The sequence below is a fragment of the Myotis nattereri genome (genome assembly GCF_964212035.1).
Source record: "Myotis nattereri genome assembly, chromosome: 1".
In the NCBI taxonomy this organism is placed as follows: Eukaryota; Metazoa; Chordata; class Mammalia; order Chiroptera; family Vespertilionidae; genus Myotis; species Myotis nattereri.
In genome coordinates this window covers 104,512,982-104,532,142 of record NC_138075.1, presented here as the reverse complement: position 1 = coordinate 104,532,142, position 19,161 = coordinate 104,512,982, and the positions used below count along the sequence as shown (strand labels likewise).

At 44.9% G+C, this 19,161-nt stretch overlaps 1 protein-coding gene across 7 annotated transcripts in view; it reads left to right on the top strand.

Annotated features, from left to right (window-relative positions):
* The first annotated feature begins 809 nt into the window (after positions 1 to 809).
* Positions 810 to 19,161, top strand: part of PARD3 (par-3 family cell polarity regulator) — an 823,338-nt gene continuing 804,986 nt past the window's right edge. For all 7 annotated transcript variants that reach the window (XM_081109711.1, XM_081109709.1, XM_081109710.1 and 4 more), the window contains exon 1: positions 810 to 1,189. In XM_081109711.1, coding sequence (XP_080965837.1) covers positions 1,070 to 1,189 — 120 coding nt within the window. In that variant the 5' untranslated portion in view covers positions 810 to 1,069. The remainder of the gene's footprint in view (positions 1,190 to 19,161) is intronic.

Sequence of the window (19,161 nt, the reverse complement as noted above, 5' to 3'; positions counted from 1 at the left end):
AGTGCTGGTGCATTGTGGGAATCCCTTCGAACTTTCCCCCTGTCGCATTCTTGAATTTGGTCATAAGTTTGCATTAGGGATGCTTATGTTGCAGAATTTTAAGAAATAAAATGATCTGAATTGCTGATATTTAAGGTCTACCTGTAGAAGTGGGTTGGATCACCACAAGGTCACACAGGAAACTTGAAGGTAAATAGTGGCCCTCAAGAGAAAGGCCAGATCGAGTCAAAGCTTCACCAGCCTCTCTCCAGAGCATATGATTAATTTTTGCTTTCAAGAATAATGAGGTCTGCTAGGCCTTGCAGCCCAGCGAGAGAGCCAGTGCCAAACCCTGCCAGGCTGTGGGTTACCCCGGCCCAGCCCCGTCCCTACCTCCCCGGGAGGCGGCGACCGCTCCTCTCCAGAGGTCTAGGCTCCTGGAGTAAACCTCTCTCTCTGGGGGCGAAATCACCCGTACCCTTCCAGTTCAAGGAAAGGGATTAAAAGCGACAAAGAAAGAGGGGGCGCTGCTCCGGAGAGACTCGGGGGCGTGGAGCGGGGATCTCCGAGGAGGATTGGGGGTGGGGCGAGAGCAGCCCGCCGCGCGCCAGGCTGGCGAGGGGCTGGAGGACGCGGAGCCCGGCTCCGGCGGCGGGGGTCCCCGGGGCGCGCTCCGCCTCTCGCCGGGAGCCACCGCCTCCCGCCGCACGTGCGCGGTGTTGTGTGTCCCGACTCCTCCCTCCCCTCTCTCAGTCCCTCCCTCCCTCTCCTCGCCGCCGTCCCCTCCCCCGCCGCCGGAGCGCGAGCCCGAGCTGAGCGCCGCCAAGCCCGGGCCGCCGCCGCGGAGCGCGCGAGACGCCGAACAGGTGGCCCGAGCCGCGGGCGCCGCGGGGAGAGGCGAGGCGAGCCCCGGAGGTGAGGGAGCCAGGCCGGGCATGTGAGCCGAGTGACTTCTTGGCGTCGCCTGCCCGGGCCCCCCAGCCACGCGCCCGTCAGCGGCCCTGCCGCGCCAGCCTTCCGCCCCCGGCCAGGGCTGCTCGGCCGCCGTCAGCGAGGGGCGCGGGCGCGGGCCGGCCCCGGCGGCGGCGGCATGAAAGTGACCGTGTGTTTCGGAAGGACCCGTGTCGTCGTGCCGTGCGGAGACGGCCACATGAAAGTTTTCAGCCTCATCCAGCAAGCAGTGACCCGCTACCGCAAGGCCATCGCCAAGGTGAGGGGCTGGGGCGTGGGGAGGCGGGTTGAGCAGGCGCCGGGATCAATATGGCGCTTCCTGGAAAAAGGAGGAGGGAGGCGAGGGAGGCGGGGAAAGGGAAAGTGCGGCGGCCGCGCGGGCCTCGCGGCGTCCCCAGTCCCGGGCTGCTGGCCGCAAAGTTCTCCGCGTGGCCGGGTCGCGAGCGCAGCCCCGGTGACCGCGCGGGACCCCGCGCCCCCGGGCCGGACGCCGGACGTCTCTCCCCAGAGGTCCGGCCGCGAGGTCGGCGTGGTAACCGGCGTCCCTCGAGCGGCCGGAGGAGCGGAGCCTCTCCCCGGCCTCTCCCCAACCGCCTGCTGCGGTTGAAATCCAGCCCCAGGCCTCTTCCCACTCCCAGGCCCCGGGCGAAGCTGGGGGAGGCAACTTTTTGTTGGGAGGAGAGTTTCATTATTCCATTCACGCCGGAGAGTGGCTGCGTGTCTGCTGCTTCCACTCCCGGTGTCCGTCGGGGAAGGACCTCGGCGACGAGCGAACCCCCCCGCCCGCGCGGGCGCCCGGCGTTGCGGGCAGCTGGTGGGGTCGCGGGCCCGCGGTCAGAAGGCGGCCGGGAGAGGGACGCGGTCTCCGCCAGCTCATGAGCGCGGCTGAGCTCTGGAGCTGGGAGATGCGGTAAAGCACAAGCCTGAAATCAGTCACTGAATTAAAAGTTTTCCTCCAAGGCCTCAGCGTGGACAGAGTGGAACCAGCTTCATATGGTGTCGAGGCCGCGGGGCCTGTGTCTGATTTCGGAGTTGAGTAGATTTCCCTTTTTCGTGGTGGAATGATAACATTGTCTCCACTTAACTGCATTCCTCTACAATGTGTCAGAAGTGAAAAGGCATTTTGTTAAATTGTTTTATCTGCTGTGTCTGACAACAGGCCAGCCATCAAAGTTTTCTCTCAAGCAATTGAGGATATTTCCTTTGCAGTAGAGTAACGTTTGGTGGAAAGCATATTTACATTTAAAATTTCTCATTTGTTCCCAATAGTGATGGCTCCTTTGAGATTTGGGTCAGCAGGTGAGGGGGACAATAGCTTCATCAGCCTGAGTGTGTACGGGATGCTCCAGGTGGCATCCCCTAGCTTTCTCTGAAATTAAGAAAAAAAACCCCACATCTTTTTACATTATTATTATTATTTTTTTAGTATACTAGTATATTGGAAAAATAGCATAAGTTTGGCCTTTTAAAGATAATGTTGGAGACGTTTAGAGCCTGACACAGTGATGAAGATGTTGACTTTAACAGTTCTAAAATGTTCCTTACAGTTAATTGAACTGTTTACTGAAAGTCAAATAAATTTAGCAGAAAATAGGCATCTGTTTATCTTGCAGTGCCAATGGAGGGGGAGTGGTGGTGGTGTAATGTACCTTCTACACCTACATTTAGTATTTTAAAGGATTGTTTGTGAGTGACAGTTTATGATCTAACTTTTCTAAAGCAGCAATCATCCAACAAAAGGAATCCTGAAAGGAAAGAGAAATACAATAATATATACTTCGTGGTGTGCCTAGTTTCCTGAGTAGGGAAAGGTGATCCACATTTCCTTGCTTACATACTTGTAATTTGCATGCTTAAATTATTTATATGATTAACAATTGACATGCTTAAAATGAGTCATATTTCATTATGTACACAATGTACATTGGTTGAATAGTCTGGGAGATACAGATGTAGTTGTTTGAGTCATTTGTTCATTCCACAGAAATTTTTAAGCATCTGCTGTATGTTCAAGGCATTGTTCTGGGTGCTGGATGTTTAGGGGACCCACTGGCTGCTTTGTGGAAATTGTTTTGTAAGAGTCTAGGACAGGGGTGGGCAAACTTTTTGACTCGAGGGCCACAATGGGTTCTTAAACTGGACTGGAGGGCCGGAACAAAAGCATGGATGGAGTGTTTGTGTGAACTAATATAAATTCAAAGTAAACATCATTACATAAAAGGGTACAATCTTTTTTTTTTTTTTTTTTTTTTTTAGTTTTATTCATTTCAAACGGGCCGGATCCGGCCCGCGGGCCATAGTTTGCCCACGGCTGGTAGGACCAGAGTCTCCGTGGTCCTCCGTGGTGTGGACTGGTGTGTGGTACAGTGGTGAGAAAAGGAGGCCTGCGGATGTTGGGTAGCTGGAATTGGGAGGCCCTGGTGGACCTTTAAAAAAATATTAACGGTGGTTATTTCATCGTAACTTAGGAGTGTGGAAAAGTAAGTGCAATTATCTTAAGGGAGTCTGGGAATGCACCCCAAAGAGAAGTGGCATATGAGCTGAGTTTTGAAGGAAGGTAGATTGCCAGATTGGGAAGGAAGTGAGGGTAATTCTCAGGGTGATGGTAGTATTGGTGTTGGATAAAATGAGAGGGAGGAGTCAGAGATGATTTAGAGGTTTGCAAAATTATTTAAATGCTCTTTAAGTGCAACTCATAGTTCAGAAGGTGAATTTTCTGTTGGGCTTTGTAGTATATAAAGTTCAGCCATTGGATTATAACACTCGTTGACTCTCAAATGTTTCAAGAACCTGAGGATCTTCTAGGTCTGTTTGTATCTTTTTCTCTTAAATTATCAGGTAATGGTTACAATGAAACTTTTTTGTTTCTCCCACCCCATTTAAAATAAGTATGAAGCAATACATATTAATACCTGTTTCAACTTTTATTTTTTTATCTCTTTCTTACCCTTATTGTTTAACTAGAGGCCTGGTGCATGAATTTGTGCATGGGTGGGGTCCAGTCAGCCCACCCCAGTGAGAGTGTTGGGGGGCGCTTGGGGGCCAGGCCGGCCAGGGTGGGGGCAGATCGGGTCCTGAATCAGGTTGGCTGGTTGCCGCAGTGCGCATCATAGCCACTGGTCGTTCTGGTTGTTCTGCTGTTCTGGTTGCTGGGCTTTTATATATATAGATAGAACAAGATACATTTTGTATGAATAATTGGAAATCTGGGAAGCTGTAGAGTGGTGTTTAGGTTGCTAGGTGACATGCATGACAAACTCCCATCTGGTGGGGAAAAAAGTGGGAAGATCATGTTTATGGCTTTGTATAAACACCAACTAAACCAAAGAAGGGAAAAGAAGGATAAGAGAAAGAAAGATCCCAAGTTACTGAGGTTTTCTCTGCAGTAAGCATTTTGTGGTGTGTGTGTTTGGGGTGGGGGTGGGGGGCTAAGTTTTTGGCATTATATTTGAGCTGTTTTCTCTTCAGGTTAAATCAGTTTTTCTGACAGTGGAGTGGTGTGACGTAATACCAAAAATATCCTCAATAAGCAGATATTTAAAATCTTACACTTAGTCATAACATTTTTTGTTTAGTGAAAAAAATTTTTTTTGCTTATGATCACTGACTGGTGAAAATATTTTGGCTGTTCATCCCCATCCATGGATTTTTCTCAAGTGCTTAGAATTGGAGGACTGACTTGCCTGTGTATATGTCTGTCCTACTCTTGCCTATGGTCTGACTCATCCTTGGTTTCCAGTGAACACAGGGAGTGGAGTCCTAGCTGCAGTGGCTTTTAGTGTAGTGTGTAGGGCGTTGTTGAGGACTCCTTAATTCTTAGTGAATCAAGGGTGGCACTGAGTGAGGCTTCCCATTTTTCCTGCTGTGCTTCCAAAGTTAGAAATAAGAAAATCGCTATGCTTGTTTTTAAAAAAGGCTGCTGTGTACAAAATGTCATGCTCTATGAAGAAATAGACTCAATTCTTGCACTCAAGAAACATACAATGTAGGAGTCAGGACAATTATAGAAAACTATAAATAACAGTAGGCTTTAGCATTAATTGGCAGCAGGGTGGTACAGATGGTAATTGCTTCTGGATTCAGAGATGGGAGTGGTCATAATGGCACTGGGTTTGCATTGGGCATAGTGCGTGGGAAGTTTTGCCTTGGTTTAAGGCATGCTCCCTAACTGGGACCTCATAAAGCCCATGCATGGCCAGGGCATTTTGGTTCTGTAGGCCTGTAGTGGAGTCCAGGCATGTGTATGTGGAAAGTGTCCGCTTTGATTCTGAGAAGTAGGAGGGAGGGCTTTATAGGATGTGAAGCAGTTTGAACAAAGGTGTGCCAGGCTTTCAGGGCTCTTGTGGTTCCTGTGGAGCATCTATGTCAGGTGGTGGGTCAGGATCAAGCTGAGGAGGACTGAATGCCAGGGCAAGACAGCATTTTATACAGTCTGGTGGTTCGGGAAAAACTCGGGTATTTGGGTAGGGCAGCAGTGTGGACAAGTGATCCTCTGCGCAGAGGACTGTGTGTGGGATTCAGCTCTGCTGCTGACTGCTGAGTAACAACATAAAGGGGAAGGAGGTGCTGAAAGAGAGGGAGGTGGGGTGGGAGTTGTGGGAACCTCTTAACTCACTGCTCTCTGGATTGGGTGTGGAGACCTAGTTTTTTTTCACTATTTAATCTTGGGCAAACCAACCCCACAGAGCTTCACTTTCCTCATGTCTAAAATGGGACACTCCCTTGCAGGGTCAAGGTGAGTACCAAACAGGATGGTGAATGTGAAACTCAGTCCTGGATCTGAATCATGAATATGTTTTTACTCACCAAACAGTTTTACTCGATGGGAAACTTTCCCAAGTATGCTATTCCTGTTTGGGTTTTTCCTCATTGCTTAAGAAGGTAGTGTGTATTTTAAAGAATAGGTAACAAATGTTACTGTTTGTCCCAGCAGCATCACAATCAGAAGCGCAAATTGAGTGTGCAGTGTGTGTACTAGTATGAGGCAAGGAGTATAAAAGCCACAGGTATTGGCTGTATCATAGCTTGATTATCTGGTGTTTTTTTTCCGACACTGCATCTGCCCCTCAAGCATGGAAACGTTAGAGCTATTTAAAAAACAACTTGAGTTAATGGACAGTAACTTATTTTAAAAAATGTTTTCTTTATTTTTATTGATTTCAGAGAGGAGGGTAGAGGGAGAAATAGAAACATTAGTGATGAGGATAATCATTGATTGACTGCCTCCTGCATGCCCCCAATGGGGATCCAGCTGAAACCTCATGTGCCCTGATTGGGAATTGAAAGGTGACTTCCTGGTTCATAGGTCTATGCTCAACTACTGAGCCACTCCAGTGGGGCAGGGACATAATGTTCGAAAATGTTTCTTTCTTTTTTTTTTTTTTTTTTTTTTGCCGAGAGAGGACTGTTGACTACTAAATCATGTAAGTCACGGTTTTATGAAAAATCTTGTGTCTAGTTTGAGATTTTTCTGTGAACAACTGCATATTGTTATACCCTTAAAAAGCTTATTGAGACTTTTAGGAAAATACTTACATTATTTCAGAGTTTGAATGACAATAGAGGCAAGCATAACAATAGTGAAATAAAATAGATTATATTTTATTAACATTTTTTTTTTGTCTTCCTTCCCCCCAAAAAAGAAAAAAAGTAAATATGTTTGAAAGGCTGGTCTTTCTAAAATGCAAATCTTATTATACTCTTCTGCTTAAGTACCTCTGTGCCTGTCCCCTTTCCCCAGAGGCAAGCCCTGCTGTCTCAGCACAGCCTGTCCTCGCAGGAATCCCTCCTAACTGCAACTTCTCCCTCTCCAGACTACCCAACCCCACACCCTTGGACTTGTTTGCATTTTTCTACCTTTGCTCTGGCATTTTCTGTTTCTTCTGCCTGGAATGCTTGCTTGCTCCTCCCATGACTGCTTATCTGTTGAGCCACAGCTCAGACCAGCCATCTCTGCTCCTAAGGTTGGCTGAACTTCTCCCCTCTTCAAGCTCCTCCTGGGACCTCCTCTCAGCACCTGCACTGACCTGGATGAACGTGCTTTACTGTGTGGTACTGTAGTGTGTTTGTCTACGGAACAGAAGAATTGTGCTCCTTCCTCCAGGTGAAACGTGTGAAGGCCTCTGCCACATAGTTGTCTTAGAGGTTGAGTAAATACAAAGTTGAGAATAAATACATCACACATATTTTTCCACAAAAAATATACACTTTTACTTAGGAGATGATAACCAGCACTTGCTAATTTTAAGGACATTAATATTTGTTGTATTTGGCATATTACCACAAAGAGCTTGTAATTGAAACGAAGCTTTAGTGTGATTTGAAGTTCCTGGAGTTATTCTTTTGTGTCAGCTATTTTGAAGGAGCTCAGTCTGTTTTCAGACCAAGCAGAGGATAGCCCTGGGGTTTGCATTGGACCAGGTTCAAGGCAGGTGGCCAGTGCAATGTGGGAATCTGGCTTGAAGCACACCTTTGCTCTGTCTGGCGCCTCTGATTCTGTCAGTTGGGATCTTTGGGAAGGTGCCAGGAGTAAATAGAAAAGTTTAGGATCTGAGATTTGCAGGGAGAGTCTGGCTGATGTGAAGTGCTTCTTGGTTCAGGGTGAACATGCATGGATTGGTCATGGAGGTAACATTTACACCACTAACCCATGGACAGATCCTCCATCTGTCCTGGGAGCTTTTACCTCCTGTGGAGTTGGATGCAGGTTGGTGATGGTGAACACTCAGTAGATGATTGCAGTTTTTCAAGGATAGAAATATGTAAGATTGGTTCAGGAAGGTGCTTTCCACAGGTTCATTTTCAAGGTAGGAGAGGGAGGTGGTAGGTTAGGCCCACATGGTGTGCTTTCCTCCTGCGTGGCCACCCATGCAACAGTCCTGGGTGGGACTAATGTCAAGACAGTTACGCCAGGGGGTCAGTAAATTTATACAGTTTTAGTCACTTTTGGTATCTTTTTATGCATTATTTTACACTATTTAAATTTTTTTGCATTTGGAGGAATTATATAAAAATGACTTTTCTTCATACTCTGTGTTTTCTTGTGTCTGGCCTGCCACCTTTTTATTGTATTTTATTTTTAAGTCTTTGTTGTTGAAAGTATTATATATGTCCCCCCCCCCCCCGCATTAACCCCATCTAGCCCGCCCCACCCCCCAATCTCCACCCCAGGCCTTCACCACACTATTGTTTGTGTCCATGGGTTATGCATATATATGCATACAAATTCTTTGGTTAATCTCTTCCCATCCACCCACCCACCCATCTCCGCCTTCCCTCTGAGATTCAACAGTCTGTTCCATGCTTCTGTGTCTCTGGATCTATTTTGTTTATCAATTTAATTTGTTTATTAGATTCCACATGAGTCAGATCATGTGGTACTTGTTTTTCTCTGACTGGCTTATTTTGCTTAGCATAATACTCTCCAGGTCCCTCCATGCTCTCTCAAAGGGTAAGAGATCCTTCTCTTTCATAGCTGCATAGTATTCCATGGTATAAATGTACCATAGCTTTTTTATCCACTCATCTACTGATGGGCACTTGGGCTATTTCCAGATTTTAGCTATTGTACATAGTGCTGGTATAAGCATAGGGGTGCATGTATTCTTTCTGATTGGTGTTTCTGGCTACTTAGGATATATTACTTGAAGTGGGATTGCTGGGTCAAATAGCAGTTCCATTTTTAATTTTTTGAGGAGACTCCATGCTGATTTCCATAGTGGCTGTACTAGTCTGCATTCCCACCAGCAGTGCACTAAAAGGAATCCTTTTCCTCCGCATCCTGGCCAGTACTTGTTTGTTAATGGCAGCCATTCTGACAGGTTTAGGTGGTACCTCATTGTTGTTTTAATTTGCATCTCTCTGATGATTAGTGATGTTAAGTATTTGTCCATATGTCTCTTGGCCAATTGTATGTCTGCTTTTGAAAAGTGTCTATTTAGGTCTTCTGCCCATTTTTTGATTGGGTTATTTTCATTGATTTGTGTGAGTATTTTATATATTGTGGATATTAACCCCTTATCAGATGTATCATTGGTGAATATGTTCTCCCATACAGTGGCTTCCCATTTCATTTTGATGCTGTTGTCTTTTGCTGTGCAGAAGCTTTTTAGTTTGATAGAGTCCCATTTGTTTATTTTTTCCTTTGTTTCTATTGCGCCAGGCATTTTATCAGTGAAAATTTTGCTATATGAGATGGCTGATATTTTGCTGCCTATGTTTTCTTCAAGGATTTTATGGTTTCATGACTTCCATTTAAATTTTGAGTTTATTCTTGTGTATGGGGTAAGTATGTGGTTTATGCCATTAAATAAAAACTTTTGCTTATTTTTTTCTCCATTAATTGATATTGGAACTTAGAAATAAAATTTCAAGCTTCATATTTAAATGATGTGAAATGTCAATTATTTATTTTTTTCTCATATACATTATACTAGTGACCCGGTGCACAGATTTATGCACATTGAAAGGAAATTAATTAGAAGGTGGCTGATGGGGCGAGACGGGCTGGACACTCCCTGGAGCCAACCTGTGGAGTGATTAGGGTCCCTCTGGCAGGTGGGGTCCCTTGGCCTGGCCTGCAGGAATCAGGCCGAAACCAGCTCTCTGATATCCCCCAAGGGGTCCCGGATTGCAAGAGGGCAGTTCTTGGGTGACGCACCCTGGAATTGGGCTCCCTCCTCTTTGGTTCCAGTGTCCATCACCCAAGAACCACTGCTGCTAAGTCACCGCAGCTCAGCAGCTCCTGTGTTGAGTGTCTGCCCCCTGGTGGTCAGTGCGAGTCATACCTACCAGATGGTTGGATGGTCGCTTAGCCTTTTATACACACACACTAGTGGCCCAGTGCATGAAATTCACTCAGCCCAGCCTGCACCCTCTCCAATCTGGGACCCCTTGGGGGATGTCCGACTGTCCGTTTAGGCCTGATCCCACAGGGATCGGACATCCCTCTCGTAATCCAGGACTACTGACTACTAACTGCTCACCTGCCTGCTGGCCTAATAGCCCCCAACTCTCCCCCATTGACAGCCCGATTGCCCCCCCTTTGGCTGCTTGCCCTCAACTTCCTCCCCCACTGGCCTGATTGCCCCCACTCCCCCCCCCACCCCGCCAGCCTGCTCGCCCCAACTACACCCCTTGCAGGCCTGCTTGCCCCTACTACCCCTCCTGCTGGCCTTTTTGACCCCAGCTGCCCCCCCTGATGGCCTGATTGCCCCCAACTGCCCCCCACTGCTGGCCTGCTCACCCCCAACTGCCCCCGCCCCGGCCTTCTCACCCCCAACTGCCACCCCCACTGGTCTGATCACCCCCAACTGCCATCCCCTTCTGTCCTGATCGCTGCTAACCGCCTCTGCCTCAGCCCTGCCACCATGACTTTGTCCGGAAGGATGTCTGGAAGGTCTCCTGGTCTAATTAGCATATTGCCCTTTTATTAGTATAGATAGATATGGGAAATGAAAACACCTGTGTTCACACAAAAAATGTACATGAATGTTCATAGCAGCATTATTCATAACTAGAGGCCTGATGCATGAAATTCATGCAAGGGGCTCAGCCCTTGCAGCCCCAGCTTCATCTGGAAGGACATCTGGAAGGTCGTTTGGCTGTCTGGTCTAGTTAGCATATTATGCTTTTATTATTATAGGTAGTCAAAAATGGAAACAACTCATATTTATCAACCTAACAAAATATGGTATATCCATACATTAGAATAATACTCAGTCACAAGAAAAGAATGAAGCACTGATACATGCTACCATGTGGATGAACATGCTTTATGAAGGAAGCCAGTCACAAAAGCCTACATATTGTATGATTTCATATATATGAAACTAGCGGCCCGGTGCATGAAATTTGTGCATGGGGTGTGTGTCCCTCAGACTGGCCTGCACCCTCTCCAATCTGGGACCCTTCAGGGGATGTCCGACTGCTGGTTTAGGCCCGATCCCTCTCGCAATCTGGGACCGCTGGCTCCTAACCGCTCACTTGCCTGCCTGCCCGATCGCCCCTAACCACTCTGCCTGCTGGCATGCTCGCCCCCAACTGCCCCCCCCCCATTCCCCGCCGGCGTGATGGCCCCCAACTACTTAGCATATTACCCTTTTATTAGCATAGATGATCAGTATAGGCAAATCTATAAATACAGAAATCAGAGTAGTGGTTCCCCTAGGACTGGAGTTTGGGGGTGATGAAGAATGACTACTGATGGCTATGGGGCTTGATTTTAGGGAAATCTAAATTTAAATAGTGAATATGGTTTTGTGGTATGATTTTGTGAATATACTATTAAAATCATTGAATTGTATACTCTAAGTGGGTGAATTTTATGGTATGTAATATCAATAAAGATGTTTTTTAAAAATAGGCTACATAGCCACTGTGAATAAACTTCACTTTTAGGTATTTTATAGTTCTGAGAGTCTCATAGAACATTGTTTCTATGTCAGAGATGTTCAGAAACCTCAAATGAAAACTGGTTGTTTTTAGGAGTTTTCCATACAATGCATTAACCTACTTTCTTTCACTTGCCCATTCCCTCTTATTGCTGTTTGGTAAGCTCTTGACTGCTGAGCCTCCAAGAGTCATTGGTAAACAATGTTGGGCAAATGATTAGCACATGATCACACCGAATCTCACAGTTCTGTTGTCAGTGGTGTGACTTTCTGCAGCAGTTTTAAGGTGTCCTGGCTGAGATTCTGAGGTGCGCTAAGCCACGCCCCAGCGGTGTGCATTTGTTTACTTGTGGTGACTGGTGAACACACTTGTTTACTAGACCTATTCAGTATAAATTTAAAATTACAGGAATATAAATAGAAAACTTCTGTGACAAACTTTTCATACATACTTAATTTTCATTACACAAATCCTATATAATAAAGAGGTAATATGCAAATTAACCCTCATGCCATCATGCAGTCACAAAATGGCTGCTCCCAGTAGAGACGGGGTTCCTGTAACACAAGATGGCTGCATCCACAGTGGAGGCGGGGTTCATGTAACAAGCCATAACACGTGATCATCAGGGACCTGAGGCTGCATGGCACTGGGCCGGGGCAGAGGTCCTGAGGCTGCGCCCCCCGCCCGGCGGGACTTGACGGGGGACCTCAAAGCATGCCTGCTGCCCCAGCCCAGGCTGGGGGACCTCTGGCTGCGCCTCCCGCCCTAGCGCTGGGCCAGGGAACCTCAGGCTGCACCCCCTGCCCGGCAGGGCTTGATGGGGCCACACCCCTTGCCCCGGTGCTGGGCCGGGGGATCTGAGGCTGCGCCCCCTGCCCAGAGTGCGCCTGGGGACATGAGGCTGCACCATCTGCCTGGTGAGGCTTGATGGGGGACCTGAGGCTGCGCCCCCCGACCCGATGGGGCTTGACAGGGGATCTGAGGCTGTGCCCCCCACCCGGCGGGCTTGACGGGTGGGGCCGGCCGGGTCTGGGACTCATGTGATTTTGTGATGCGTGCGGGTGGGTGGGGACTTGACTCTTGGTCCCACGGCGCGCCCCAGACTCTGACAGGAGGAAGATTTTCATATACATTTTACTAATTTTCTTTCAACTCTGACATTTCTATTATAGAGAAAGGGCAAATAGCAATATTAAAATATTTCCTCTAATTAATTCCCTTTTAATGTGCATGAATTTCATGCACTGGGCCACTAGTGTGTATATAAATAAAAACAGGTAAGCTAACTAATTTGTCAATTTTTTAACGTATGCATTTGGAAAACCCACTGTATTATATAACAGACTTTCAGCTTTAATGGACATCCCCTTGCCTGAATTAGTCCATTATATTGAGGTTTTATTGTTCTTTTAAGTATAGAATAAAAACTGGATGCCTGGCTGGTGAGGCTCAGTGGTTGAGGGTCGATCTATGAACCAGGAGGTCACAGTTTGATTCCAGTTAGGGCACATTCCCCAGGTTGTGGGCTCGATCTCCAGTAGGGGGCGTGCAGGAGGAGGCATGCAGGAGCAGCTGAGAGCATCATTGAGCAATGATTTTTTCTCATTGATCAGTGATTCTCTCTCATCATTGATGTTTCTGTCTCCCTTTCCCTTCCTCTCTGAGATCAATAAAAATATAGTATTAAAAAAAACCTGGGAAAACTTTTCATGTCTCTATTTTAATTTTCTAAATCAATATTAAATTCAGAATTAAAAAGTAAACTGTTTTCCTGCAAAGGCAGTTAAGGTATATAATTTATAATTCTGAAGCCCTTGTGCAAAGTCATATGTCAGGTTCCTGCCCAGCAACCTGATACTCTGCACTGAGATTTTTCTCATTGTAGCCAGCAGCACCTTCGGAAGAGGGAGGTGATATTAGTTCCTGGTGTACCAACACACAGGGCACCTAATCTCTAAACTCATTCAAGTCGAATGCAGGATTTGATACCTGTACACTTGGTTCAAAATCTGGGAAAAAGCTTTCAGATAAATCAAGAATTTCTCTGAAAGTGAAATGCATCATTTAGATTGGTAACTGTGTAAGCAGCTAATAGGAAGATGATACTTTTTTAGCATTTGTACTGTCTGAGGAATACAATATGATTGTATTTTAAATTACAAGGGCACATACTATCAGGATTACTTATTTTATTTTTTCAAGAAAACTCTGAATTTCCTATGATGGGCTCAGTTTTATCATTGGTATTTGATGACCCACTTTTTAAAATACAGATGCTTGCAAAAACGCAATTAGCTAAAGGTGGAAAGTTTGATGGTGGATGTTTTTTCTCCTAGGAGGCAGGCGTGTAAGATGACATGTTCTGGACCAGGGTTCAGAAAAGCATATTTCCATCATTTGTGTGTCTGAGAGCAAAGAAGGATAATCCTGTAAGCCTAGGATCCTTGCTGCAAAAATACCTCCTTCTTCATGGGACTATTGTTAGGGTTCAAACAGAGGATGTAAAAAAAAGAAAGCATTGTAGGAAGTAAAAGTGATGTTAGCAGTACTGTTCTTTTGTTTTTGCTAGGAATGGTTGCCAGTGATTTAGGCTCACTGGAATAAACTCTTCTAAATTGTTTGTTCTCATATCTTAAGAACTGGCTCTAGATGTGTGAAACTAAATGTGTGCTAAAACTGTTCTTCCTGAAAAAAAAAATCACAGGATAAAAAATTATTTAAAAATAAAAAAAATTTAGCTTAAATTAAAAAGTTTTTTTAAAATATAAAAACGATTTTTAAAAAATCACAGAACCATTCTTCTACAATTTAAGGGAATTAAAAGGAATTTTTAAGAAATCCGACTGCCATTGATTTAGATGCTGCAAAGATGAGTGTAACAGCAGAGCTTTTCTAGTTTTTTTTTCTTTAGTAGTTTTGAACTTTGGCAAGTTCTGTAAGTTCTGTGAGCCTCAGTTTTCCCATCTGTTATGCTCTATTTTGTTGACATAAGTGATTTAATGTAGAGAATGCCCCTGTCATGTAATAGGCTCTTAGTCAATATTAGATCTTTTTCTTTCTCTTCAAGTTTTAAGCATAATCAGGTACAATTTTAATGGCTAATCATAACATCATCTTGATTTTTATTTTGTTTATGCTGCCAAGTATTATTTTTCAAGATGATTTGTTAAAGGATCATTTTCCCCACTAAAAGTATTACGTACAGAAGTTCAAGTGTTAGTACTAAGAAATCAACTGGAAATACAGGAAAAAGCATGTTCTGGTTACCCAGTAGTTAAAGATGATTCTTTTATTATAGATTGAGGAGAATTGTATTTGTCCAACCGTCTTACTAGTAGTTATGTGCCCTTTTGCTTTTATTCTTACCCCTTGTTACTTTACAAAATCTGCCATACTGCTAGATCAAATGAAATTATGTAAAATTTATTTGCTGTATTTAAATATTTTAAAAGACATTGGTTACACATTTTACATTAAAACGTCTTTTGAAACTTGGAAAGAATGAAACTAGGAACTGTAAATACTATTGATATTTGTAAAATGCACAGATATTTTAAAGTCCTTTAGTATTTATTAACTAGTAGTTCTGAGAATATCCTGGCGCTCAAAGAGATAATCTGAACTATAAAATAAATGGGAAAGTCAACATTTGTGAACTCCTTAATCCTTTATTATATAGGCCTCTATAATTCATGTGTCCATAACACTTTACCCTTCTCTGGATCTCACGATGATTTTGGGCAGCTAAGGCAGCATTCAATGAACACAGAACATCATCTGCTTAGATAGGTGGTTGTAATGGTTGACACATTGATGCAACTTTTAATACTTTTGGGTCAGCTAAAAGCACCCAATGCTAGTCACCTGAAGACTTCACCCAAGAATTGACCTATTTATCATACTAAATAGGGAGTGGTGTCTTGAAGGCTTGCTCAGGTTCTGGGCATGGTAGTGTTCTTATGTCAGACTTGCCAAATTATCAACAATGCACTGGCTTCATGTTCAAGAGGACTAACTCCTCTCATTCATATTTTCCATGCCAAAATATTTAAAGTTGTTTTCCTTTCTTTGTAGATCTTAAACATCTTATTAATTAAAATTATGCTTTCCCCCTCTCTCCATATGTGTTTAGGGAAGTTGCTAAGTAGTGATTAAAATAATAAAGCTCATCTAGTTGTGCAGTGCTCATATTTTGACTTTGATCCCTTCTAGTATTTGTTTGTAAACATTGTTTCACATGAGTGCAGTTGAAATCCAAAACTTGTTTAAGACAGGACATGAAAAAGAGATAGAGCAGCATGGGAGACTGAAATTATCTAGCTCTTTCTTTCACAACTTCCTGTGTTTTGTGCTTTGCTAATGAAAGTGATGATTGGTGTTTTCAAAAATTTTCCAGCCATGTCCAGTGTAGCTCAGTGGCTAGAGTGTTGTCTCGTGCATAGAAGGCTTGTGGGTTCAATTCCTGTTCAAGGGCACATGCCGGTTCAGTCAGGGAACATGTGAGAGGCAACAAATTGATGTGTTTTTCTGACCTTGCTGTTTCTCTCTCCCTCTCTCTCTCTCTATCTCTCTGCTCCTCACTCACTCCATCCCTCCACTCTCTCTCTAAAAATTAGTGGAAAAACACTTTCCAGAATACCCCAGTATTTTATAACAAAACTGTAGAGAAATAACTTGGTGGGGAATTTTTATTTCCAGGTTTATCCTATATAATAGAGAGCTAATATGCTAATTAGACCAAATGGTGGAACGGCCTTCCAGAACAACCAGTGGGCTGGGAGCAGGGCCATGGGGCCGTGAGGCAGCTGGGGCTGCGAGGGCCTACACTTGCACGAATTTTGTGCATTGGGCCTCTAGTTGAGGTATAATTGACAAATAAAATAGTAAGATATTTAAATAAATATATATTTCAGAGAGGAAAGTCAAGGGAGAGATAGAAAATATCAATGAGAGAGACTATTTGATCAGCTGCCTTCTGCATGCCCCCCCATTGGGGATTGAGCCTGCCTGCAACCTGGGCATGTGCCCTCACTGGGAATCGAACCATGACTTCTTGAATCATAGGTTGACACTCAACCACTGAGCCACACTGGCTGGGCAGGAAGATATTTAAAGTGTACAATGTGGTGATTTGATATACTGCTTACACATTGTGAAGTGCTTTCCCCATTGTGTTAATGAACACATCTATCACCTCACATATTTACCTTGTTTTATTTTATTTTATTGGTTAGAACATTTCAGTTCTCTCTAGGCCAGTGATGGCGAACCTTTTGAGCTCGGCGTGTCAGAGTTTTGAAAAACCCTAACTTAACTCTCGTGCCATGTCACATACAGAAATTTTTTGATATTTGCAACCATAGTGAAACAAAGATTTATATTTTTGATATTTATTTTATATATTTAAATGCCATTTAACAAAGAAAAATCAACCAAAAAAATGAGTTTGCGTGTCACCTCTGACATGCGTGTCATAGGTTCGCCATCACTGCTCTAGTCTGTTTTGATATGTGAGATTTTAGTCTGAAGCAGAAGAGTTTTTGGTCCTGGAGGTGTGGGTACTTTTAGTTCAGTCTTTGCTTTTGGTGCCATTACATTTTTTGGGTCAGGACTGATGATTGAAAGCTCTTGCACAAGGGATGCTATATCAGGGGTACCTGCCTATCAGGTTGGGAGTTGTTGAAGAAGTACCTTTAACCAGATGCCTATCATGATTCTCAGTCCCGCTTCTTTGCAGGGTTTCAGAGAGGTAGGAGGAGAAACTAGAAACAGTGGTGTCAGGAAATAGTGGAGGTAATCCCATTATTACTGGTAATAGTTTACATTTATGGAGCATTTTGTGTATTAGGTAATAAGTACTGGGTTCAGTGCTTTCTGTGTATTCTTAAATTCCATGGAGTGGTGGTGGTGTTGATGCAATCCCAAGTTTACAGGTGGGAACACTTGGGCTAAAGAGAATAAGAAAATTGCAAAAGGACAAGAAAGATACATGTGATGCATGGCTTGGCCTTCTCTGACTGCAGAGCCTGCACTGTGACCACCACCCCATGGCACATTGGTGTGGCTCATATGTTAGTATGTGCAACCACAAGAGTGAGTGCCCATAGGAGGAGACAGGTTCTGTCCTGACTTGCATTTGCTTGTATGGCTCGTGAATTTGGGGAAGAAGTGCATCTCTGGGATGATCAAGTTGGTGAGGGTGAAAGGCTGGGCTAGCTCTTGAAGACCCTTGCTACTCAGGTAGCAGCATTGGCATTACTTGGAAGCTTATTAGAAATATGGAATCATGGACCTCATCCAGACTCTGTATTAGAATTTGGGTTTTAACCAAATCCATAGATGATACCAGAGCAGTTGCTCTCAACCCTGACTGCAAATAGGAACACTTGAAAGCTTTTCTAAAAACCAATGCCCAGTTTCCACACAGAGCAAGGGAAGTAGATCTCTGAGTAGGGGTTGGATATTGGTATTTCTACACAGCTTCTCAGTGGTTCTCTCTACAGTCTGGGTGGAGAACTGCTGGTCTAGAACAACTTCTAGATCTTTTGGGGTTATTGTATTAAGTGATGTGGGATCCTGCTGTACACAGAAATTTCCAGAATACAAGTTTGGAGGATCAGCTAGGGTGCTCAAGGGCTGGTCCTTTATGTGGTAACTAGAGGCCTGGTGCACGAAATTTATGCACTCGGTGAAGGCGGGGGTGTCCCTCCGCCCAGCCTGTGCCCTCTTGCAGTCGGGGAGCCCTCAGGGGATGTCCGACTGACGGCTTAGGCCTGCTCACCATGGGAAGTGGGCCTAAACTGTCAGTAGGACGTCCTTAGTGCTGCTGCAGAGCTGGGAGAGGTTCCTGCCACTGCTGCTGTGCTCACCAGCTGTGAGCCAGGACAACGCAGGGGGCTGAAACTGGCTCTCGACATCCCCCAAGGGGTTCCGGATTGTGAGAGAGCGCAGGCCAGACCGACGGGCCCACTGGTGCACGATTGGGATTGGGGAGGGATGCGGGAGTTTGGCCAGCTGTGGGAGGGCTCCAGGGAGTGTCTGGTCCGTCTCGCTAAGTTCCAATGGCTGGACCCCAGCAGCAAGCTAACCTACTGGTTGGAGCCTCTGCCTTCTGGTGGTCAGTGCACATCATAGTGAGCAGTTGAGCGGCCTTAGCATATCATTAGCATATTATGCTTTGATTGGTTGACCGGAGGACTGGACACTTGGCATATTAGGCTTTTATTATATAGGATGGGTCAGTCTGTACATTTTTAAAAAAATATATTTTATTGATTTTTCACAGAGAGGAAGGGAAGGGGATAGAGAGGTAGGAACATTGATGAGAGAGAAACATTCATCAACTGCCTCTTGCATACCCCTGACTGGGGATGTGCCTGCAACCAAGTTACATGCCCTTGGCCAGAATCAAACCCGGGAGCCTTCATCCCGCATGGCGACGCTCTATCCACTGAGACAAACCGGTCAGGGCAGTCTGTACATTTTTATTTCTGACTTTTGAAGTCAATTCTCCTCCCTGTTAATTTTGAATTTTATTTGGGGAAACATTTGACAACAGCTGTATTAGGTGTTTCTTAGGTTTTATCTGTTAACTTAATGTCATTCTAATCTGAGTTTAATGACCACTTTATTAACAGAAATATGTTAAGGGGTCCAGGAGAGATAGTAAAAAGAGGGGTGGGAGGGTGGTGAATGGGAGAGGGAAAGGTCAAGATGAGTAAAATACCTGAGTGATGGCGTGAGTCAGGTGATAGCCTCTGGGTGCCTGTAATATAGAGAAACAGGACAACTAAGATTTTGGTTTGAGGTAGAGTAAGGAGGAGGGCTTGTAATAGA